Source organism: Elephantulus edwardii, unplaced genomic scaffold (genome assembly GCF_000299155.1).
Source record: "Elephantulus edwardii isolate Elephantulus edwardi_28Jun2011 unplaced genomic scaffold, EleEdw1.0 scaffold00115, whole genome shotgun sequence".
Classification (NCBI taxonomy): Eukaryota; Metazoa; Chordata; class Mammalia; order Macroscelidea; family Macroscelididae; genus Elephantulus; species Elephantulus edwardii.
The window spans coordinates 905,522-930,524 of NW_006399865.1; the positions used below are offsets into that span (position 1 = coordinate 905,522).

General features: G+C 45.8%; 1 protein-coding gene across 1 annotated transcript in view; it reads right to left on the reverse strand.

Annotated features, from left to right (window-relative positions):
- Positions 1–25,003, reverse strand: part of KAL1 (Kallmann syndrome 1 sequence) — a 129,838-nt gene that overhangs the window by 33,654 nt on the left and 71,181 nt on the right. Inside the window, exons 3-5 of the mRNA XM_006892353.1 lie at positions 19,240–19,302; positions 13,480–13,702; positions 2,475–2,659 (exon numbers count right to left, since the gene is read on the reverse strand). Of these exons, the coding sequence (XP_006892415.1) occupies positions 2,475–2,659; positions 13,480–13,702; positions 19,240–19,302 (471 nt within the window). The remainder of the gene's footprint in view (positions 1–2,474; positions 2,660–13,479; positions 13,703–19,239; positions 19,303–25,003) is intronic.

Sequence of the window (25,003 nt, forward strand, 5' to 3'; positions counted from 1 at the left end):
GGGAGGCACAGGGGTTGGGACAGAGGACGCGTGGGAGTGCAGCTGCGGAGGGCCCTTCTTAATAGATGTCTTCGTGTAGACTTGAAGGTAAAGTCTCTCAGTTACCAACCAAGCGTTTTAACTGTACCTTTCAGGGACTGGGTGGTTGGGGGGGGGGTGCGCGCGTGCATGCACTTAATGGTAAGGAACTGCACTGTTAACACAAAGATAAGTGGCTCGAATCCACCAAGTGCTCTGCGGTTGAAAGATGGGCATTCTCCTGTACAATTTACTGCCTCTGAAAACCCACTGGATGGTCAGCTAGGAGTTGATTCCTACTCGATGGTACAAACATACACACATGCATTCTTTTTTACATTTTTTTATTCTATGTTTTTGTATAAAACTGTGTGTGTATACAAGTCTCATTATGTTAGACAAAAAAAATGAAATCATCTATAAATTATAGAAAGGATCTATCTCTTTAACTTACATGTTAGATATAAGTTCAAAAATAGAAAACTTATACCCTTAACAAAAGGTAGCAACTTCTAGGGAGTCCTTTGAGACTCGTCACATTTTTTACTTTGAGGAAGTTATGTACCATCTGCAAGGACTCACTTCCAGTCCTGGGGTGAGTGAGGTCTCGTCTATCCTCTGTGAAAGGCTCCTCCAAAAAGCACACAGGTCACTGGGCATGGCTCTCTCCTGCTACAATCTTACCTCGCAGGTAACTTTCATAGTCACCAAGCTTCCTTCCTTCCTTCCTTCAACCCAAGAGGAAATCGAACTACTTTCAGGAATGTTTTAGGCCTTTTTCATTGCTAGATCGCAGAGTCTTTAAATTTGCAGGCGTAAATGTCAGCGGCCCAGGGCCTCAGCCCTTAGTGAGTGTGGTTGCTGAAACAGCATGACATCCCGACCCTGGCAGTTCAGATGCTGACTGGAGCAGTGACACATTGGCGTCGATCTCCATCTCTGTGGAGTCCCCTTGTTCTGAGGGTCAGGGAAGAACACGGAACCCTTCAGTTGTGAGATGGAGGAATCTGAGACAAGATCCTCGTTGACTTCATGAGAGTTTTAACTTGGAATTGAGAAATGAAAAGTCATATCATCCTCTGGGTTAACGGGCAAAGAATGGAAATGTTGCTTGCAGCGTTAATTAGAGAAAATAATAGGAATAATTCAAGGCCTTTTCTCTCTCTAGACAAAAAGACAGTGGAGGGGAAAGTGTTATTTTTATCAGTCACTATCACAAACTTTTAAATAAATTTTAGAATTAGCAAATGAAACTACCGTTGTGGAAAGGAGCATAGCAAGGAAACGCAACTGCATTTTCTGTAGCGTCTGCAGCTTTATGAAGCAGATTCTTGAATGTAACATGGGTATCGAATAAGATTGTTTTAATAACACTTTCCAAATCTAAGAAGTTTCTTTTACCTAAAATTTCTCACCTGACTCATTCAGGGGATCTTTATATTGTCCCCTTTGAGAGATACTCTGGCTGAGGTGAAAATGCCAAATTCCACTTGTCAACCTGGGACAGTGAACTGCAGGTTCTGTTCGCCTTTCTAGTGGGTCCTCAGTCCACAGAGAAGGACCAAAGGTGAGACCCCCCCCCCGCCACCCTGGTGTGGTGGCTGCATTTCGGCTGTGGGAAAGCGCAAAGGCGTGCCACGGTAACAAGTCATTCTTTTTCTACAGCCGTGAAGTTTCTTGCACCTGGTAGTCCATTTAACAGCTCTTAAAAAGAAAGAAAATATTTTGGTTTTCTCATCCAGGAGACAGTGGGGCAGGAAGCGCAGGTGGTGTGAGAGGTGCAGCAGATGAAGACGAAAGCCCTTAGTTAAGATTTATGAGCTGCCGGCCCCTTCCTCCTAAGCAGCTCCGCAACATGAAACTCACTCCCTGCTCAAGTCCTCACTTGGCATCGAGGTGTGGACAAGGCTGACACAGAAGAGGTGCTGGCAAGGATGTAGGACCAGGCTTTGTGCTCCTCCAAACCCTGCATTTCCCTTCCTCCACCTGTTTATCATTTATCAGAAGTAAACACCATTCTTGGAGAAAAGAAATGTGCTCAGGCAACTTTGAGTTGTCCCCCTCGTGCATACATTGGCAGCAAAGGAAGCCCACAGCCAAGGTTCCGGAAGGACAGAGTTCCATCGGTGGAACGTGTTCTCTCTGTACCCGTGTGCCATTATTTCCATATGGTATTAAGGAATTTTGATGGTAAAACTGGAGTCCTGGGCTTGGTCCCAGTGCCAGACTAGTGACAAATGGTTCAGACCCACTCCACAGGGCCTCAGAAGAAAGGCCAGTAGGTCACAGCCAGGGAAACTCTGGAGCACAGTTCTCCCATCACGTGGTCTCAGGAGGCAGCTCTGGCAGTTGGTTTGCTTTGGTTTGAGGCAAAGAAGCTCTTTCGCAGCACAGCAAGCTCGCTTCAAGGGGAGCCACAGCTCTAACCGCAAAGGAAGAGGTTAGCATGCTCTTACCTGGACCAAAGTCTGCCAGTGTGTGGCATCGTCCTCGCTCGGGTGGATCCCCAAGTTCCAGCGCCTCTGCACCACATAGATCACAGGCTCGATGGAAATGTTGAATTTCGAGGACCACTTAATCTCCAGCTGTCCAGAAGGCAGTTCTGTGAATCGTAACTCCTTCCTGGGCTTCAGGGGAACACCTGCAGTGGGACCATGCAATGAAAACAACCTGCTGGGGACGCCCCCCAGGTGACAGAGGAAAGACCCACGGCAGGGGGTCATTCTCACCAGGTGATGGCTGAGCCTGTTTCCTTCGTGAGCGTGGCCCCCCCAAGTAGAAATGTTCCAACAGAAGTGAGCCTATCACGTCACAGTATTCGCTCCTTTCAGCATTTCTTTTCTTTTTTAAAAAGGTTATATAGTTACTACAACTTGCAAAGAGTCATAGTAGCACAATGGGTAAAGGCTTGATAATAAAGGAAAGGTTAGCAGTTTGAACCCACCCAACAGCTCCAGACCCACCTCCTGCCACCAAGGTGGTGCCACCTCATAGTGACCCTACAGGATGCCTGTCGTGAGCGCACTGACGCTTCACCTGCTGTCCCGCCAGGGCTCCTTGCAGCTTCATGGAATTCTAGGAAACCCTGGGACCTTCTACATGGCCATTTTTCTTTCCACATGTTTCCATGCCAGCCTTACATTGTCCTCACACATCCTTTCTTTGGTCCCAGCTTTCCTATAATGACAGACTTCTTAAACCCTCTGCACGGTGGGGTGGCTGTGCGCCATAACTCGTTCAAAGGCAACCACACCACCAAATACATTCACAACCAACAGGCCGTGTCAGCAATCTTTGCTGGACAAGCCTGGGACTTGAATTACGTGGGTTCATCCTACCATTCAAGCATTCCCCTTGGCTGACCCCAATTCCTCCAGCACCTTCACAGTGCTTCTCAGAGTTCCCTGATTCTGAAGGACTCACCTGGATTTAAGAACGAAGGTTCAGAATAGTAGCCAGTATGGAAAGAGGATTTTAAAACACATTTATATGCTGATAGGATGTTTATAATGCTGAATTAGAGTGGACCTGTGGCTTGGAGCGTTCGGGACCATCAACACCAAGAACCCCACTGATAGTAATATTTTCTGTTGAGGATGAGTATTTGCCTAAGGCATTGAAAATGTTAGTTTCAAATGCTCTATTTCTCCCATTTCTTATGAAAATGTACCAAAAAAAGAATGTAGCAGAACATCACCAGTTACTGATTTTTGATCTGAATTCACATTAAGTCTTGTCTGGGAAAATTTGAAGTCAAACATTTAGATGGATTCTTTAAAAACAGCATTTTCCTAGCTAACCAAAAGGTCACTGATTGAAAGCAGTAGCTGGTCTCCAGAGAAGGGCTCCCTGTGCGCCACCCCTACCTCACTGTGATGGTCTGGTGGCTGTTTCCTTCTGCATACTGCCTCTGGTTGACCATAAATTGGTCTGACTTGATTGCTCCTCTGACTTTGGGACAAGGGTGAAGGGTTAATGATCTGCATTCTGACACAGATAATTGAGTCTCAGGAAGATGAAGGAAATTGCCTGGAGCTATGGTCTAACCTCGGGTTTCTCTCTGGATTCACTTTGGAGAAACTCCTTGGAAAGATGGAGAGAAGAGGTGGCATTGATAGATCTGCAGGCCCTTTACACGTTCTTATTCCACTGCTGTCGGCTTTTCCAAGCCGCCTCCCACTGACTACCTTCATGTGAATGTCTGCCAAGCTTTTTTTTTTTACATTGCTTTGCAGTCATTCATAAACATTGAGCTTCATTCATGTACATTGTGTTTTATACAGTCTATCATTTGCACTGTGTTTCATAAGGTCATTCTTATACATGGTCTTTTGTATCATTATTCTTAACCTATGTCTATTATTAGGAAGCTCTGGTAGCCTAGTGGTAAGAAGCTGTGCTGCAATCCCAAAAGGACATGGTTCTAATCGACCAGCTGTTCCACAGCAGAAGGAGGGACAGTCCTTTCCTTTGAGATTAACTGCCTCTAAAAACACGCAGGAGGGTCACCTATGGGTGGGTTCCAACTCTACGGCCATAACAGCAGCAACAACAACGCCTATTACAACTCCATCTTTTCAAGTCCCTATTGAATCTTTGCCAGTCCTGCTATCCTAGTGTTTTCCACCCGTCCCCTTTTTCTGCCCCCTTCCTTCTTCCCCCTTCTGGGCATTTATACACATCTTATTCCGTTATCCTTCTACTTCTACAATAATGGTCTTATGCAGTATTTGTCCTTATGAGACTGAGTTAGTTCACTCAGCATAATGTTCTCCAGACACTCTCATATAAATACTATAGACTATATAGTATTTTATGAAATCGTTGTTCCTTAGTATTCTACTGTGTGAATGTACCCCAGTTTCTCAATCCATTCACTTGTTCATGGGCATTTGAGTTGTTTCCATTTTCTTGCTGTTGTGAATAACACTCCTATGAACATAGGTGTACATATCTCCAGGCCTCAGTTCGGATTTCTTGGGGGCATATTCCTAACAGTGGAATACCTAGATCACATGAGATTTCTATGTTCAGCTTTTTGAGGAAGCACCAAACTGCCATCCAGAGTGGTTGTACCATTGTACAATCTCACCAACTGTATATGAGAGCATAGGGATCTCTCTACATCCTCTCCAACATTTATTGCTTGCTGTCCTGTTACACTTTGCTATTGAGGTGAGATAGTATCTCATTGTTTTTATGACTTGGATCTCTGTTAACTGCCAGTGATTTTAAGCTTTTCTTCATGTGTCTGTTTGCCATCCAGATGTCTTCCTCTGTGAAGAGTCCTTTCCCCATTGTTATTGAATGACCAGTCTTTTCCTTGTGGAGGCCCTTAAGTCTGTAAACTTTCATAATGAGACCTTTGTCTGAGATGCCATTGTCAAATGCTCTTTCACAGTCAGTAGGTTTCCTTTTTACTCTATTTGAAAAAGTAGTTGATGCATCTTTAGAACCTCCACTCTTTGATGTGATCCCGCCTTAGTTAAGTCCTCTTACTGTTTCTTTTTCTTTCTTTCTTTTTTTAATAAGGGAAAAACATTTAATTCACCAACTCCATATAATTATCACAGCTTCAAGCCACCAGGACACAGCACCCCCCCCCCAACCCCCCAAACACATACTCTTAATCTTCTCCTCAGCTCTTCTGCTGAAGAATTTGGCCTTCACAATGACTGGTCGCTTTGGGAGCTTCCCCCCGGCCCCCAACTTTGTAGTAACCTGATTACACTACATCAGTGATGGCAGCAGCTCCTAGCTTGTTTTTTGCAGCATTACTCTTGTCTGCTCACTGACAAAGGTCCATCATTTGTCAGGGTTGACAATTGAGCAGTAGCTCTGATTCCTCTTCAGGAGGTAGTGTCTCATACCATCCCTTCCAGAACAACCTGGATGGTATTTGTCAAATATGGGTGTTAGACTTGTAGGCATGCACGCACCACCATTACCTCAGCCTCCATGGTACTTCCCGATGCGGCCATGGCTGTGATTCACGTGGCCCCTAAGTTTCAAGTCTGCCTCAGTCTTGATGGCATTTTAGTTGCCGACTTATTGTTTCTTGTAGTAGCGTTTTGTAGTTTTCTTTATAAAGGTTTTGTTTGCCTCTAGTTAGGTTTATTCCCAAGTGTCTAATCTTGTGGTTGGCTACTGCAAATGGTATTGTTTTCTTTCCTTTTCCATGTTTTCTTTGTTGCTATAGAGAAAGCCTACTTATTTTTGTATACTGATCATGTATCCTGCCACTTTAACAAATTGGTCTACTAGGTCTAACAGTTTGTTGTTTGGGTTCCTTTCCCCCCCCCCCTTTGGAGTTTTCACTGTACACTGTCACACTGTCTGCATACAGTGACAGTTTTACGACCCATTTGCTAATTTGGATGTCTTTTTTTAATTTTCTCTCTTGTCTTACTACCCTAGCAAGCATTTCCAATACAGTATAGAAGAAGAGTGGTGACATGGGGCATTCTTGTCTGGTCCCTGTTCACAAGGAGAATGTCTTTTGCATTTCTCTATTGAGAATGATGTTGCCTCTTGGTTTTGTGTATATACTTTAAACTATGTTGAAGAATTTCCCTTCTATTCCTATTTTGCCGAGTGTTATAATTAGGAAAGGGTGTTAGATTTGTGTTTCTTAATGCCTTTCTTCTGGAACCAAACAGTTACTGATTCATGATGACCCCACACATGCAAAGAACTGCTCTAGGGGCATTTAAGGGTGTGGTCTATCAGAAACAAATCTCAAGGACTTGTTTCCAAGATGCCTGGGGTGAGCTCAGACCACCAACCTTTGAGCCAGTGGTTAAGCACTTAAGTATAAGTGACTGTGCTACACAGGAACTCCCTTCAGTGAATGGGATTTGTTTCATAACTATAATTTTTTCAAAGAAATGTTGTTGTTTACTCTCGAGTCTGAGCCAACTCATAGCTGACCCTCTGGTGGGTTTTCAGAGTCAGTTAATCACACAAAAGGAGATCGCCCATTTTTTCGCCCACAGAGCAGCTGGTGGTCTCGAACCACATGCCTTCACAGCTGCACTGCAGCACAGCTTCTTGCCACTAGGCCAAATCCTTTTCCAACTCCTCTCTTTCCCATTCCACTTGGCTGCCTCACTTTTTCCTATCAGCCTCATCTCGAATGCTGCTACCCGATATCTGTGATATATCTATGTGATAATTAGGGAGCTCTGTTAGCTGAGCTGCAATCCCAAAGGCACATGATTCTAATCCACCAGCAACTCCACAAAGCTATCTCTTAGAGATTAACTGCTTTTGAAAACCCATGGGAGGGTCAGCTATGGGTCAGTTCTGACAACACATGAAAACAGCACGTGATAAACAGTTTTCAGCTCCCCAAGAGTGTCCTAGTGGCACAGTGTGTAACTTATTGGGCTGCTTTGGAAACCTGGCGGATGGTTGTCATGAATTGGTTTTAAGATTAAAAGGTCTTTCAAAGGCTCTGGTAGTTCAGTGGTTAAAGCGCTCACTTCCTAGGAGAAAAGTCCATGGTCTGCGCTCACCAGTTGTGCCCCAGGAGTTAGACAAGGCAGTCTGCTGCCGTAAAGACACCACCTGGAAATCCTCGGAGCCGTGTTCTTAACTAGCGTGACCAGGAGTGGGCTTGGTTTGCTTTTAGGGGTCAGAAAGCCTTTGAGGGTCTTGTGGGAGACTTACCCTGAGTGGCCAGCACCTCAGCCTGAAGGACAGGCTCTTTTCTCTAGTTCCCTCTGGGCAGTGCTTTGTGGCTCCTTCCCTTAAGAAGAGAGTGCTATCCACCTTCTCAAGTGCTCCCCTTGCAGCCATTTTCTAAGCTCCAGGAATACTTGGATGCAAACACCGAACTCAGCTGCTCATTTAAAAGTGCCTTGCAAGAAACACCTGGTGAACTACTTCTGAAAGGCCTTCCATTCATTCCTCGGCCTGTGGCACGCTTCATCACACAGCTTTTGTAGCCCAGCTTCCCCAAACAGATGCACAATTTGCCTGCCCAGCCCACACCCATCTCCACACCCTGTAGCGTCTACCTCCATGTTCTGCAGATAGACTCCTGAAGTCCACACGCACAGTGGCCCTTACCTGCGACACTTTCCCTACCACTCTCAACTGGAAATAAAGACCCTGTTCACGTGCCACTCCCCAGCAAGTACCCTGTATGCCCAGATGCACAGCTGGCTACCAGCCTGTTGCAGCAGCAGGTCTATTTCCGGAGGTGGAGGATCTGGCTTGGGGTGGGAACTGCTCTTACACTCAGCCCGTCCCTGCACCAAACAGTCTGCGGTGGCAGTGCTCCATGTTTGCCCAAGGCCTACTTTAGGCCACTTTCTCCTCCTCCTCCACTCAAGGATACTTCTGGGATGTTGACGCCCACCTCGCTGGCAAAGTCCTTCTGCTTTAAGAATCCTGTGAGGAATAAGTCTGCAGGAGGAAGACTTTTCACAAGTATTCGGTGCTGGCTTCTGCACAGATGGATTCGTCCATAGAGCTGCAGTCAGTGACACCACAGCCTTTATGTCAGAAGAGCCCCACATGCTACAGGCTTCTTGGCTGTCATCTTTATGGAAGCCCATTTCTAGAACTTTCTTTATTGCCACTGTGAATTTTTCCATGCAAGTCTCGTCTCTCCTCAGAATATTCCTTCCCTCTCATGGAGTTGGACGAGTTGCCGTTTGCAGCCCCCACCTACTCCTGGATGCCTAGAAAATGGGCTGTGAGGGGAGAGCTTGAGAAGGTGGAGGAGGGGGGTGATTGTCTCCTGTAGGAAAACAGCCACAAAGTTCTGCGAAGAGTGCCCTTCTGTGAGATGTGCCAGCAAGCTTCTTGGAGGTTTCAGACAAGAGATGATGAGGCCTAAGGTAGGCCAGTTACCATGGAGACCGTGTTCCTGGAAGTCAGGACTATCAGCACAGGAAGTCAGCACTATCACCTGCTGTCAGAGAACTAGATGTTGGTAAGTGCAAGAGGTCAGAAGACTCTAAGGTATCTGAGAAAGCGGAATTATACAATGAAACACATGGTTTATTTGGGGGAGAGACATTGGAGACGGAGCTGTGGGGGGATTGAGCCGCAGGTGGAAGCGGGTGAGAGAGGCAGGCAGTGGAAGAGCCATTTCCAGAGGGGTGGAGACACTGGGCAAGATCGCTCTGTCTGGATGCATATGCCCAAGATGATGCCCAGGGAGTCGTGTTAACACAGAGTGAGCTGGGGCTGCTCAGTATAAAATGCTCACAGTAAGCGAAGCTGCTGCCCTAGGCATCTGAACCCCCTTGGTACTCTTGCCGAGTAGTCAACTACTACTGCCGAGTAGTACTACTACTGTTGTGGCGTTGTCTGACTCAGGGTGACTTGAGAGGAGAGGAGCACTGCCCCAGGGCTTTCAGTTAGCAGCCGAGTGTTTCAACCACTTTGCCACCAGGTCGCCTAGTCAATGACCAGAAGCCTCAAAGGAGCATTAGGAGTGGGGGCCATGGCAGTTCAAATGTCTTCATTGAGAAATCTCTTTAATTACAATCTACCATAACCCTGCCATTGATTTCCATGTGAAGAAAATGATCCATCTGCTTGGTATTAGGGTCAGTTGGCTTTACTTGATTAGAAGTAATTCTTGGGTTTGGGCTGTAATTGTGTGAAGATGGGCCAGTCCCCCGGCCCCGGCGCCTCTGCTCAGTCCTGACAGCTGACTGAGTCCCTGTCGCCTAACCAGATGTGCACTGCACATCACTCCAGAGAGTGTTTATGTATTAGGTGAACGAGTAGAACAGTTCTTTTTTCACATTAAATTAGGACAAATTAGTCTACTGAAATGGAAACTATTCTGTTGAAATATTTTAAAATGCTATTGTGTGGTGCCCCATAGTATGTGACAATATCGGTGCAGATCCTCCTCCCCCCCCCCTTTGCAAGTCAACACTGACAAATATGCATTTCAGGGTCCAGTGACTCCAGGGAAGACGTTTGATTACGTTGCTAACCCAGAAATGCCTTGGAAGAAAGTCTTGGTGAGCCACTGTCAAGAAAATCAGTCACTGAAGAAAGCTCTAAGAAGCCAGTTCCTCTTGGACACGTATAGATCACCATGAGCTGATGTTGATGCCACACTTAGTTTAATTGGTTTGTTACACATCATTTATTGATATTGTTAGGATTTGGCCTTGAACTCGACCTTGGCCAAGACCTTGGAGATCTTGGCCATGGACTAGGCCTTGACCATGAACGAGACCTTGAACTTGGCCTCCAACTAGACCTTGCACTTGATCCAGAACTAGACCATGGACTTGAACGTGATACTGAACTTGACCATGGTCTTGAACCTGACATTGAACTTGACCACGGGCTTGAACTTGACCATGAACTTGAACTTGACCATGGACTTTCAGCTTGGTACTGAACTTGACCATGGACTTGAACCTGACATTGAACTTGACCACGGGCTTGAACTTGACCATGAACTTGAACATGGACTTTCAGCTTGGTACTGAACTTGACCATGGACTTGAACTTGACCATGGACTTTCAGCTTGGTACTGAACTTGACCATGGACTTGAACTTGACCATGGACTTGAAGCTTGGTACTGAACTTGACCATGGACTTGAACTTGACCATGGACTTTCAGCTTGGTACTGAACTTGACCATGGACTTGAACTTGACATTGACCTTGAGCATGGACTTGAACTTGACCATGGACTTGAACTTTTGAATTTCCATGTGAAGAAAACGATCCATCTGGAGATCTTGGCCATGGACTAGGTGACATTGAACTTGGCCTTGAACTTGAACAAAATCCCAGACCTCAGCTCTGAACTTGAACTTGACCTTGACGGTGGACTTGAACTTGACCCCAATCCCAGATCTCAGCTCTGAACTTGACCTTTTAACTCACCAGTGGACTTGAACTTGATCTTGGACTTGACCTCCAATTCCATATCTCGGCTCCAAACTAGACCTCAACCATGGTCTTGTCCCACAGCTTTGGCTTTGAACTTGACGGTGGACTTGAGCTCGAGAATGGACTTGAACTTGACCCAGTCATTTGACCATGGACCTTGCCTCAAAGTAAACCTGGACCCAGCATGTGGTTTTGAACTTCACTGTGGCCTTGAACTCAACATAGACATTGACCATGGACTGGACCTTAGCCTTGACCTTGAACCTCAGCCTTTGGCCTTGAACTCGATCTAGACCTCAACCATGGACTAGTCCTTGACCCACACCTTGGACTTGACCTTGACCCAGACCTAACTTGGGCTAAACCTTTGTATCAGACTAGACCTTGGACATGGTCTAGACCTTTGACCCAGATCTTGACCTTAAACTCGACCTTGGCCTTGAACTTGGCCTTGAAATGCCCTAGGCCTTGGCCTTACACAGGACCTTTGACCCAGCTTGTGGCCTTGAACTTGACCTTAAACTTAGCCTAGACCTTGGATGTGGGTTCAACCTTGACCTTGAACTCTGCCATGCACTAGACCTTGGCCATGGACTAGACCTTAACCTAGATCTCAGACAAGACCCTGGCCTTTGGGACTAGACCTTGTAGCTTGACCAGGCAGTTTGGCCTTTATCTAGACCTTGGCCTTGACTTAGACCTTGACCTCCACCTAGATCTTGGCCTAGAACTTGGCGATGATGACCTAGACCTTGAAGCATGCCTATTCAGTTTGGCCTTGATCTAGACCTTGGCCTTAGAGCTTGCCTAGGCAGTTTGGCCTTGGCCTAGACCAGCCCAGGTAGTTTGACTATGACCTTGGCTTCCAATCCCTAAGTAATTTGGACTTGGCCTAGCCCTAGGGACTCCGTCTAGGTCATTTGGAAAGGGCCTAGACCTTGGCCTTTGGAGTAGGGCTTGGCTTTTTGGCTTGACCAGGGACCACAGTTTGCCTTAGGACTTAGAACTAATTACTAGGGGACTAATTACCGGGGCTAGGAACTAATTACTTCATATGTGTTCAAGGCAACAAATCCTGTGTGGTCTTCCGAAAATCACTTTCTCTCAGCTTCCAGTTCCCCAAGTGGAGAGATCTCTCCAGGATCTTTCCCAGTAAGCCTTTCACTCTTTTTCCCACACCCCACCCCAAATGTCCATCATATATATTTTTTGATTTCTAACATTGACTATATAGTCCTGTATCCCTACAACTACATGGGAAATCTACTAAATGTTTCCTTAATCTGTACAGTCTAACTAGAATCAGACTAGAATCCTAGAATCTAACTATACTCTCCACCAGGAAGATGGGTGATTTACTGTCTTTGAAAACACCCTAGATGGTCAGATATGGGTCTGTTCTGACTAGACAGTACACAACAATTACAAAGAAAAACCAAAAGAACTCAAATAAGAAATAGTGATATAACAGTAGAAACAACCAAAATTAAAAGATAACAGACTATCATGAAAAACATTACTACAATAAATTATAAAAATCTAGAGAAAATACCCTTGGTACTAACAGTCAGGAGATGTATTACACTGGGAGAAATCTGGAGAGGTCCCTGATGACAAAGTTCTGAAGAGTAAGGCTTTCAGTTTAAAGACTAAGGTGCACTTGATCCAAACCATGGCCTTTTTATTACTTGCTAAACAATTAAAAGTTGGACAATGACTAAGGATGACAGCATCATCATCAATGCCTTTGAGCTGTAGTGTGGAGAAGAGGATTGAATATCCCATGTACAACCAAAAGCACAAATATGTCTTGGAAAAAGCGTAGCCAAAGTGCTCCTTGAAGGCTCAAGATAGGACCGAGTTCACATCTATTGTTCACAGGGTCGCTTTGAATTGTACTCAGCAGTACCTAAAAACACATTTACTAGAGAAAAATACACTTCTTGAATTTTTTTCTTAAATTCTTGAATTGTTGCTATCCTTATCATGTTGTTGTAGTTATTGATTGCTGTTGAGTTGAGTATGACTCATAGCAACCCTACGAACTAAAGGCCTGAAGCCCCTATCGACATTTATCAAAGTCTGTAGAGTTTCCCTAATACACCTGGATTTGAGCTATGTTGCTGCTACACACCGTGGAGTTTGAACCGACCCATAGCTGACCCTCCCGCAGGTTTCTGGAGGCAATGTAACCTCCCATCTTTCTCCTGCAGAGCAGCTGGTGAACTGGAACCACGTGCCTTTGGGATGACAGTGCCACTCCTTACCGCTAGGCCACCAGAACTCCTCGGGCTGTATTAACTGAATATTTTGAGATATTTCTTACAATGGCACCCAGAGCCCTGGTTGTATAGTGCATAACATGTTAGAATCCAAAAGGATGGCAGTTCAAGTCCACTAGGAGCTCCAAGGAATAAAGACAAATGTTTCCTCCCCTGCAGATTGACAGCCTCACAAGTCCAATGGAGGCTCCCTGGGAGCCTGAGTGTACTCGACACAGTGAGCTTTGTGGGGTGATCTTAGCTGGGTTTCTTTTGGGGGGAGTATGAAACCTGCCACCTTTGCTGCATGGCACTCACCTTTATACAACGTTTTGGGCACCTGGCAGGTGTGCCCGCACCCATTGGAGCAGCATTTCTTCACCCCAGAGCATTCGTTATCCACCTCGCAGCTCTCTACGCAGGCAGCAGCGAAGCCACTGGCCCTCTCAGGCGCCGGGCAGTCCCCCTGCTTCACGGACAGGATGTACTTGAGGAACTCGCAGCTGGTCAAGCACTCGTAGTTCTTCTTGGGGAAGAGAGGCTGAAGGAGCAAAGAACAGATACAGTGCCTGGTAAAAGACCCCACAACCTCCATGACATCGGACAGGACACCCCCCATGCTTCAGCCCAAAACAACCCCACCAATGTCGTGTCTGTTCTGACACATTGAGATGATAACACCCTCTATATGAACCCTGAGTCACAAGGGACTCATCGTTCTCTTCAAGTGGTCAGTTCAGTTCAAGAGAGAGGACAACCATACCACTGAGTCTGAGAGATCTCACTTGTTAAGCAAGCTGGTAGAGATTGAATGTTCTCTTCCAAACTGAGAGTTGTCAATCCTAATGAGACCTGTGGCTTGAATCTCATTGAAGAATGAGCTGTAATGTGAAGGTCTTCATGTAGGGTACCTCTGGAGTCAGTGTCTTTGAGATAGGAAAGGAGCAGAGGGAGAAGATGGGGATGGGGCAGAGAGAGGCCAGGGCCCATGAAGATGACTCCAGGATCGAGGACACATACACCCCCACATCCCCCGAGCACCTTGCCCTGGAGCGTGCGCTGGCCCAGGACTTGCAGTCTCTTGAATGGTGCGCGGATGCATTTCTGCTGGTTAGAGCTGCCACGTGTGGCATCTGTCACAGCAGCACAGTAACCAGGACAGGAAGTAAAGGCCAACTTCAGAAAAAATTCATCAGCATGTAATTCAAACGGGTATTGCTGGTGAATAGTCTTTTGCTCATGTTTTAAAAAACAAACATCAGCTTTTAGAAAGAATCTAAATTTTCAGAGTGAGTGAGTGTGTGTGTGTGTGTGTTAGAGAAAGAAAGGGGTATATTACTCTCTTGACTTATAAGGAATCACTGCTGAGCATTCTGGCGAGAGAGAGAGATCTAAGACTGACTCGTTAGCACACAATGTGTATATATTAGAATAGCTTGTTGGCTCACAACGTGTGTGTATATATATTGCAATGACATGTTGGCATAAAATGTGTATGCATTACAAGGAACTGTTGGCAAACAATATGTATATATCAGAACAACTCATTAACACGCAGTGTGTATGTATTAGAACAACTTGTTGGCTCACAATATATACACAGGCAGCCCCCGGGTCATGACGGAGATTAGCTGTGGAGTGTGTCCATAAGTAAAAGAGTCAGAAGTGCTGCGGACAGTCCTAATTTAGCCTCACTTGCCCTCAGGAACTCGAGGGCACGATGGGCAGACTCGGGAGAGTCCCAGCCTAGGAAAGCCAGCAGAGGTCACCAGGAGGTAGAGTGCATACCACTGCAGAGGGTCTGCAGGTTCAATGATGGAAGAGTGGCTGTGTGATACCTGGCAGTGCCTACTGCCATGCCACCTGCTGCTCCTTCCTGATGACTAGCTCTAGCTCAGGGCCTCTGGTCACACCTGGAAGTGTTGGGATATGACAAGGGCTGTTAATCAGAGGCTCACACAATGGGGCAGGCGTGGTAATAGTCAAGGGTGAAAGGAAAAGATAATGCTCACCCTTACTATTCAAGTCTAATGACAAAAGAAAATGTCTCCAATACTTTCCTGAAACAGGGTCAGTTCATCCAATCCAGCCTGTAATCGTGGGACTCTACGGGTGAACCCCAGCTATCTGGCTGACTAGTTTGACTAGTGGGTCTCACGTTCAGACAGTGCTCAGTAACAAAGCGGTATTCGAGCTACAGATGCTGTATACCATGAGATAGATCTCTGCAACATCAAATAATACTGTTGTCCTAGAAGTAAACATTGGAGAGATCCATGTGGCTCTAAGTCCAACTCACATCAAAGCATTCATCCTCATGGTCTTTTCAACTGCATGCTATGCATCTGAGACCTGGACAACGGGTAAGGATGACAGAAGAACTATCGCTGCTTTGGAGTCGTGCTGAAGAAGAGCACTGAAGTATAGCAGGGATGGTGAGGGCTGCGCGGGGGCAAGGCTGCTACTGGGGGTGATCAGCCTGATGGCGTCTAACAACAAGATTAGACACAAGGGAAAGAGAATCTTTTTTTGTTGTTAGATTTCTTAACAACAGAGGAAAACTAGAAATATTAGCTAAAATAAGTACAGTTCCAAGGTTTGATTTCAAGTTCTAGATAGCAACCCTAACAAATCAATCCTTGAATAATAAAGATCGAAAACTAGAAAATTTATGGCATGACATCAGAGATCTAAATCATAGTGAGAGCAAAAAGGACATTACAAAGACAGAGGAAGAAGAGACTGAAAATTGCACTAGAGCATTGAGAAGTCAAAACAAAGAAGAGACATGCAGAACGAAGAGAGCTGAACAGAGAGGATTTCAAAGGGCAGCTCGAGAAGACAAAGCACAGTGTTACAACGGAAGGTGCAAAGTGCTGGAGCATAAAATGGGAGCACCTCGCTCAGCAATTCTCAAGTGGAAAGAACTGAAAAACAAATTCAACCCTCAAGATGCAATACTGAGAGATGCTATGAGCAAAATCTTGGACAACCTAGAAATCATCAAAGAAAATTCAATGAATGCACAGACTCACTCTAGCAAAAAGAATTGGTTGACACTGAAAAAATTCAGCAAGTACCATATGAACAACAGTCAATGATACTGAAGGAAGAAGTTCATGCTGCACTGAGGCAGTGGCAAAAAAAAAAAAAATCGACGTTTCAACTAACACAAACAGCGCTGGAGTTGCTCACCAGTTTATGCCAGGAAACTTGGAGGGCAGGTACTTGAGTGGCTGACTGGAAGAGATCCGTATTTGTTCCCATTCCAAAAGAGGATGTGGAAGTTATCAAACAATATCATTAAAATCACATGCAAGGAAAATATTGCTGAAGATCATCCAAAATGGCTAGAAGAGTACATTGACAGGGAACTGCTCAAAGTACAAGCTGAGTTTAGGAGAGGCCACAGCACTAAAAGTGTCATTGCTGATGTCAGATGGATCCTCGCTGAAAAGCTTAGAATACCAAAAGAATGTCTATGTGCATTTGGCTATGCAAAGGCATTCGACTGTGTCAAATCAACGTAACAAACTATGTCTACAATTGAGAGAAGAATGGGAATCTCAGAGCACTTAATTATGTTCATACGGAACCTATACTTAGACCCAGAAGCAACTGTTGGAATGGAGCAAGGGGACACAGGGTTGCATCCTCTCTCCATACCTATTCAATCTGTATGCTGAGCAAATAATTTGAGAAGCTGATCTCTATGAAAATGTGCATTACGCAAGTGACACACCTTTACTTGCTGAAAATTATGCGGTCTTGAAACGCTTGCTCCAGAAGATCAAGGACTACAGCCTTCAATATGACTGATTGCATCTCATATCAAGAAAACAAATATTGTGACCAGTAAGCAACATCATAATAGATGCAGAAAGAACTGAAATTGTCAACAACTTCATCTTACTTGGATCCACAGTCAAAACCTTTGGTAACAACCGTCAGGAGACATACTACACATTGGTAAAGTCTGCTGTCAGGGATCTCTCCAAATTACTGAGGATCAAGGAAGTTCAAAGACTCAACTGCACCTGATTCAGGTCTTTGCAATTGCTTGTTATATGTCTGAAAGGTGGACAGTGAGTAAGGATACGAGAAGCATCAGTGATCCCTTTGAGCTGTGGTGTTGGAGAAGAGTGCTGAATACCCATGGACTGCCAAAAGAACAAAGAGGTATGTCGTGGAGAGGGACATCCTGCTTGCAACGGTGGAGGGTCTGAGAGAGAGAGAGAGACAGACTCCTGACAAAATGAACTGACATAGTGACTACAGCAGTGAGCTTGTGTGTCAGAGATGATGGCACAGGACAGGGTTCAGGTCTGTGGGTCACTGTGAGTCACAAGAGACTCCACTCACCAACACAGCAACAACTATATATACACGTATATCTCAGTGGATTTATTTCCCAAAAGTCAATCTCCTCTTGTACAACTTACAACTTCAAAACCCAGGAGGGTCAGCTATGAGTTGGTTCCAACAAAATGACAATGCGTTGAGTTGAGAGACATATATCTATGTAAATATGGAAAGAGACGACTTAAATTTATATATGTAAACATACACATGTATTTACATAAATTCATTGCATATATTACATGCATATGCAAACCCTACATGGATGTGTATACACAAATACATAAACCCATTTAAATCATCACCACTTCTCAACACATGTCTCCCTCCCTCCATTTCACAGTTGCTTTTCTGGTAGCTGCTATATGTATTTTACTCCATTGGCTTTTGAAGTTCTGAAATTGGATCCAAACCTAAATTAACAATCCAAGCAAGATGCTAACAGATTTGTAATGACTGCGTGGTGTTCACCAGCTTGCTTCTTTCAACAAAGTGTAGACATTACGTGCAACAACACAAAACACTGGGTTACCAGAGCCATTGGCTCCTACTATGTGGATGGACATTTTCTCAAATCAGGCAATTGTTTACCACTTGCTAACTTGGAAATCACAGTGACTGACTTTGCACTGTGGTACCATCTGATCGAATCAACTAAGTTTCAAATTCTTTACACAGGAAAACAAGGGGGGACTCGAGAATCAGATAACGGAGGAATGGCTCCCACCTGACAGATTCATTATGTACCAGTGGTTACGTCCTGAGCTGAACAGGAAGGCAGAGGTAGTGCCTGGTCACTTTGATAGCGTGCATCTGAGCTAATGCAGTGGGATTGAAAAGCAAACAAACAACCCAACAAGCTATGATCTTTGCATCTCAACATCAAGAAGACAAAAATCCTCACTGTTTAGTGAGCATTAGTGAACAAGGATTTGTGATGTCAACCCAAGGGCAGGTGGTTTGAATTTACCACCTGTTCCAATGGCAATTGATGGACAATATGATTTATAGCCTCTGAAAACCCAATGGAGACTCAGCTGTGAATTGGCTCCAACTTGATGACAGTGCCGTCGAGGAAGTAGATCCCAACTAATAGTGACCTTCCATCAAGTTTCAGAATGGAATACTAAACAGCATTGAAAAACAAGGAACTCATAAAACTACACAACACGGACGAGTATGGAAGTGAATATGAGATATGCCAAGTGGAATATCTCAGTCAGAAAGGGACAGATACTGTATAAACCCACTATTGTAATAATGGGATTGAGATGGGGCAGGCTATGTGGGGGTGGAGAGGGCGCTGGGTGAAGCGTGGGTAAAGAATGGATAGATAATGGACACCTCACAGGCATGGGTGAAAGGAAGGACCTTCTGAAAGGACTAGACAATTAGAAACTATGCGTATGACAATTAATAGCCTGGAACAGGATGAACATTACAAAGGAAACTGGAGGAGGTGGTAGGAGGGAAAATGTGCATGAATGAGTGAAAACCAGTGTCTTTATAAATAAACCTTCCCTAAAGTAAAAATAAGAAGAGGGGAAATCAAGAACATGGCTTTTTTTCTTCTCCTGTCTTGTCTCCATTTCTCTGGGTGTGAACTGAACCCCTAGGCCACGTAAGTACAAGGATACCTGTCCATGCCAACATTGCCATGGCCACTGCCAGACGTGGGCATGCACTCAGGGAACACTGCACGTCAGCTGCAGCTCTTACCTCGCAGAAGCTCTGGCACTGGTGCCTCCTCAGGTCCCAGGACTCCTTGCAGGGCTCCAGACACTGAGAGAGATGAAAACAAAAACGAGGTCAGCCATGGGAAGACTCAGAAGACAAAGCCAAAAGCTGCCAGGTGCCGCTCTTCAAGTCCCAAGGTTTCCTAGTTAGGGTCAGGGAGCCCAACTTGTCAATGGAGTCTTTTAGCTGCACTAAGCCAGAGTATCGTTGCAAAACCAGGGCAGTGTGTGAGTGTGTGTGTGTGTGTGTGTGTGTGTGTGTGTGTGTGTGTGTGTGTGTGTGCGCGCGCGCTTGTGTATTCTGCTACACCCATTTTTCAAAACAGAGACTAAAATATAGTTAGACATAGTCTCTGGGTACCATAAAGGGTTAAATGCTTGACTACTAGCAGAAAGGCTGGCAGTTTGAAAGCCCCAAAGGTACCTTTGATGACAGGCCTGATAATCAGCTTCCTGGAACTCACAGACTTAAAAATCCTGTAGAGCAGTTTTACTCTGCACACATGGGGCTGTCATGAGTCAGAATTGAGCCCACAAAACACACAAAGTCGGAGGAGGGGAGGCGGGGGGGGTGAAGAGACAGAGTGTGTATGTATGTATGTATGTATGTATGGATAGATAGATAGATAGACAGACAGATATAGTTGATTGCCTTCGAGTCAAGCATGACTCATAGTGACGCTGTCAACAAAAGGCCTGAAGCTTTTCTATAGCTATCATCATTTATCAAAGTTCATAGTTTCCAGAGGTGTGTTGTTTTAGAAGTGTGTTAACTGTAGGTAATTGTGCAACAATGAATGAATTTAAAAAAAAAAATGTGAACTGGGAGAGGGAAGGGAGGGCGAGGGGATAAAATTTGCAACAATGAATGAGTAAAAATCTAACTTTGTAAATGTTCATTAAAATCACAGTATTTTTTTAAAAACTGCCTAAGATGGGGGGGCGGGGGAGGGCTGGGCAGGGAGAGAAGTGCAGCAATGAATGAATGGAAATCCAAAATCTCTGTAAATGCTCATTAAAATTATAAAAAAAATTAAAAACACACCTGCCTAAGATCATTACTGGAAAAACAGAAGGAAAAACGGTGAGATCTGTATGGACCTGCAAAGAGGGAAGGGGAGGGGGAGAAGAAATCATGGGGTCAAAGAGTTCGGTGGGTGGAGGGAGGGAGTGGGGGGAATGTACATGAATGAAGCATGGTAGAAAGAGAAAAGCCGTATGGAGGAGCTCGGATGGGCAGTGTAGTTTACTGCTAACTCAAAGGACACGGCCCTTGAGTGGGTCCAATCTACCAGGAACTCCTCAGAGAATGCTCGCCAGTCTCCCCAGAAACCCAGTGGAGGGTCAGCTATGATATGGCTCTAACTCAATGACAGGAAGGTCCCTCGGTGAAGTCCCACTATGACTTAGTACCACGGTCACAGGGTTCAGGCTGATATGCATGGGGTCTCTGACCTTGAAATCCGGCAGAGACACACAGCCCTCCATGCCTAGGGAGGCAGGGTCTCCCTGACCAAGTTCTGCTGGGAACCCTGGCGCTCACTCAACTTCTGGTAGGGACAGCTACAGGATTTGGTGACAACAAAGGGGCCCATCAACTTGAACTCACTCACTGACGCTGCACACAAACAACTCATATTTCATTGAGTCCTGAGGTCTTCAGCTGGCTGTCCCAGGATGCAAAGTTTTACCCCTCTAGTGTTCATGACCCAATGCATAAATCTTGTAACCAACACAGCTTTTCAGAAAATTCCATCAAATAGCCCCAAAACAATGTTTTAATACTTGTTTCTTAAAGGGAGGTCAATTCCTTATTATATAATTAAGACACTGGTTCTTGTTTCAAGACATCTTGGGTTTTGGGGTTTTTTTTTAAAAAAAACCCATTAGTTCCTAGCTGGAAAGTTTGATGGTATGTGTTGTGGAGTTGGCAATGACTCACAGGGAAGCTGTAAATAACAGATGCCCTATCCTGCACCCACTCTCATGATCTTTAGCTAGGAATAAAACCAAAGACTCAGGGGAAAACTAGGAACAACTTTAGAAATGCTCAACTACAGCATGAACAAGCTTGCAAGCATCCTGAGAAAACCTATAGCCAGGAGAGAATATTTAAAATAGATTAATGGGATCTTCTAAAAAAAATCAAATCCCTGTGCACATCAAAACACTTCTCCAACAGAGTAAAATGGAAACCCACCCAGGAAAAAACATTTGGCAACGACATATCTGATAAGGGACTCATGTAATATCTATAGAATACCTCGAGAAGTGTCCCTGGACTCCCTTCAGTTCTAAATGGATACAGAAATTGTTACAACCCCATGTGTCAATCAATACGTGCACTGTGTCTTGCCAAAGCTGCGCAGCTGCCCAGTCGTGAGGGGTCACGCCAGCATGCAACACCATGTAAGGCACAACGCCCTGCATGCCCACAACATAAAGCAACTGCCTCGAACCTTCTCAAGGCTAGTTGCTTTCCCACCATGATGTGTGTCCAAGGGGATCCACCGCCAGGATTATCACAGTGAAGGGCCCGCTAGAAACCCTGCCCGCACCCCCCATCTCTTCTAAACTCCCCAAAAGGGTGTTTAGAAATGGTCCCAATCACAAAATCCCAATGAGGAAAGAAATGAGTCAGGGACTACTGTCACAGCCTGAGAGGCTTCCCAGCAAAGCAGCACAGCCTTGGGTCCAGGTGCTTCTGCAAAGCTGACTTGTACAGGCTCTGTAAATACAGCTTTCAGGGATTTGCCACCGAGAATCCAGGCCAGCAGTGACGGTCACTGCCTCCTTTTGTCTGGGTTCCTAACTGCACAACCCACAGGGGACGCAGCTCCAGTCCTTCACTCAAGCTGGCATCCCTAAAGGGCTCCTCGCTCTTTCAACATCAACACGGAGTCCTGGTTGCACAGAGGTCAAGTACCTGACTGCCAACTGAAAGGCTGATTGTTCAAACAAACCCTAGAGCTGTTCTTCAAGACACAGATGAAGCCGTCTGCTTCCATAGAGATTACTAAGCCCATGGCCATGGAGTCAATTCCAAGCATAGGGATGGACCCTCCAGCCGTTTCCAAAACTATAAATCTTTATGGGGGGAAACTACCCATCTTTCTCATGTGGAAAGTTGATGGATTCAAACCAGCACTGACCTGGTTAGCAGTGCAACACGGAGTGCGCAATGCCAGAGCCCCACGGGGCACTTCTACTGTCCTGCAGGGTTGCTATGTTGTTGTTGTTATTATTAGCTATAAGTCATACATACTCCACAAATACCCTCTGAACAACAGATCTGAACCTGTCCTGTCCTGTGCCATCCTCACAATCTGTCATCCTCAAGCCCATTGCTGCAGTCACTGTGTCAATCCACCTAGTTGAGGGTCTTCGTCTCCTTCGCCATCCCTCCATCTTCATAGTGTCCCTCTCCAAAGAATCACCTAGCAACACGCCCAAAGTATATGAGATACAACTTTATCATCTGTCTCCAAGAAGCACTCTGGCTGCACCTTCTCCAAGACCCATCTGTTTGCTCTTTTAGCAGTCCGTGGGATCTTCAGCACCACAGTTCAAAGGCACTGACTCTCCTTCTGTAGTCCTTAGTTATTATTAGGTCTCAGATGCATGGCAAGTGACTGAAAAGACCATGGCCTGAATCGGACACATCTTAGTCCTCAAACATCACTGCCCCTCAATGATTTCGAGAGGTCCCTGACTATGGACTTTCTCATTGCAATACATCTCCTGACTGCTGGTACCAAGTGTATTAGTTGTGAATCAAGCAGAATGTAACCAGTGGCAGTCTCAACGTTTTCACCTATAGTGAGGTACCTATCAGTCCAGTGGCTAGGATTTTTTTTTCCTTGACGTTGAGATGCAATTCATATTGAAGGCTTTAGTCTTTGATCTTCTGCGTCAAGTGCATCAGAGAGTCACTATGAGTCACAATCAAGTTCACAACAAAACGTTATGACATCAAATAAGGCAAGAAATGTGTATAACCTAGAGCCTTTGCCATAAACCATTGGATGGCGTGCCCTGACGAGTTATTGGCTGTCAGTCGTGTTTGCGTATCCTGCCTAAATTCCTGCAAAAAAATCTGCAATCAGCAGAGAGTAAGTCCCTGTGTTCCCTGGACATGGTTGAGCACCCAAGTGCTAACCAACTGACAGGTCATGAATTCGACTCCACCAGGTGCTCCAGTGGAGATGGATGAGGCTTCCATACACATGGCAGCCTTAGAAACCCCAGGGGTCTGCTCTACCCCACCCTAAAGGCTCACCAGGCATCAGAATCCACAGTTAGAGCATAACAGCATCCTCTGGCTGGCCATGACATCAACCACTCATTTTCTCCAGTCTGACCCTGCGCAATTCAAACTAGATCAAGAAGCCTGGCATTGCCTTCAGAGAGACACCCCCCCACACACACTGAGTCCAAACGTGCACCCTGAACCCCAGCATTCATCAGGTCAGACTGCATAGCTCCACTGGAATCACCAGCACCAGCCTTCTGGGAGTGTGAGCAGCAGAACCCCAGCTCCTCCGTGGAATCTGCTCAGTGGACTGTGACATCACCGAGCCTCAGGCTGCAGGGCAAGTGGAGTGGAGGCTTAGCTCTTCTCGTGGCACATGAGAAAGCTAGCGATGATGCTCACTGCCGGCGATATCCTTCCCACAGACCCTCGACCCCACACAATTCCTCAGCAAGTATTCAGTGGGGGATTCTGGACGCCATCTCCTCATCCCCAGCTGGTATCAGGCATCCTTCCCCAGGGTGTGCCTCACCATGTAGAACTTGCTGTGTGTCACAAGCTCAACCAGATCCTTGGCCCTTTGCAAAGCCTGACGGCTATTCTAGGTTCTAGTTTACAGTATACAATGTGCCTCAGCAATCTTGATGAATGCAAGACACGTGCGACGAGTGGTGGCCACTGGCATTGCCCGCCTTGGTGCCCCTTGTGTATGTCAGTGACAGTCTGCTCCAGGGAGGTCCCAGAGGCCAGTTTCCCAGTAGATCCCCAGATCCTGAAATGGCCAGGCTGCCTGGTCTGCTAGCACTGGGGGAGAACCAGGACGCAGCCCTTAGTCAGTCTTCAAGCTGGGAGCTCAATGCACCCTTGGGACTCTACTTCCAGCCAGACATTAACACCAGGGAGGCATCCACTCATCAGAATCTTCATCCATAAAGGATCGAAGGAGCAGCCTGTACCCAGAGATAAAGCTCAGAAGGCAGGAAGGGGAAGGAGGGAAGGGTGGATGGGAACACAAGGAGGCAGCGGGAGGAGTGCTGCTATGATGCCAGGATTGTCATAAAACAACATGTGTATGGGTGGGTGAGCGGTAAACTAATCTGCTCTGTAAACTCTCATTCCAATCACAACAAGTAGATCACCAGGCCTTTCTTCCAAGACATCTCTGGGTGAAAATGAATTACGAACCTTTCGGTTAGCAGCTAAGTGTGTTCACCTGATTTACCACCCAGAAACCTCATGACCTCGGAGTGGTTACATCTACTTGTCTGTGCAGGGAGCGATTGACTGGAGGGTATTCTGAGACACACCAGCAGCCGTGTCACCGCTGAGCCTTTGCAGCTCGCCACACTGTCAGCTTCATGTCTCTCTGTGTGGCCTGGTGCCTGGCGCATAGCCTGGAAAAGGTGCAGTGTGGTGCTCAAAGGACCAGGGTGGGGATGGCCAGGGTGAACTCGGATCTCCCCATCTCCCTGTTGGATCATACTACACCAGCACT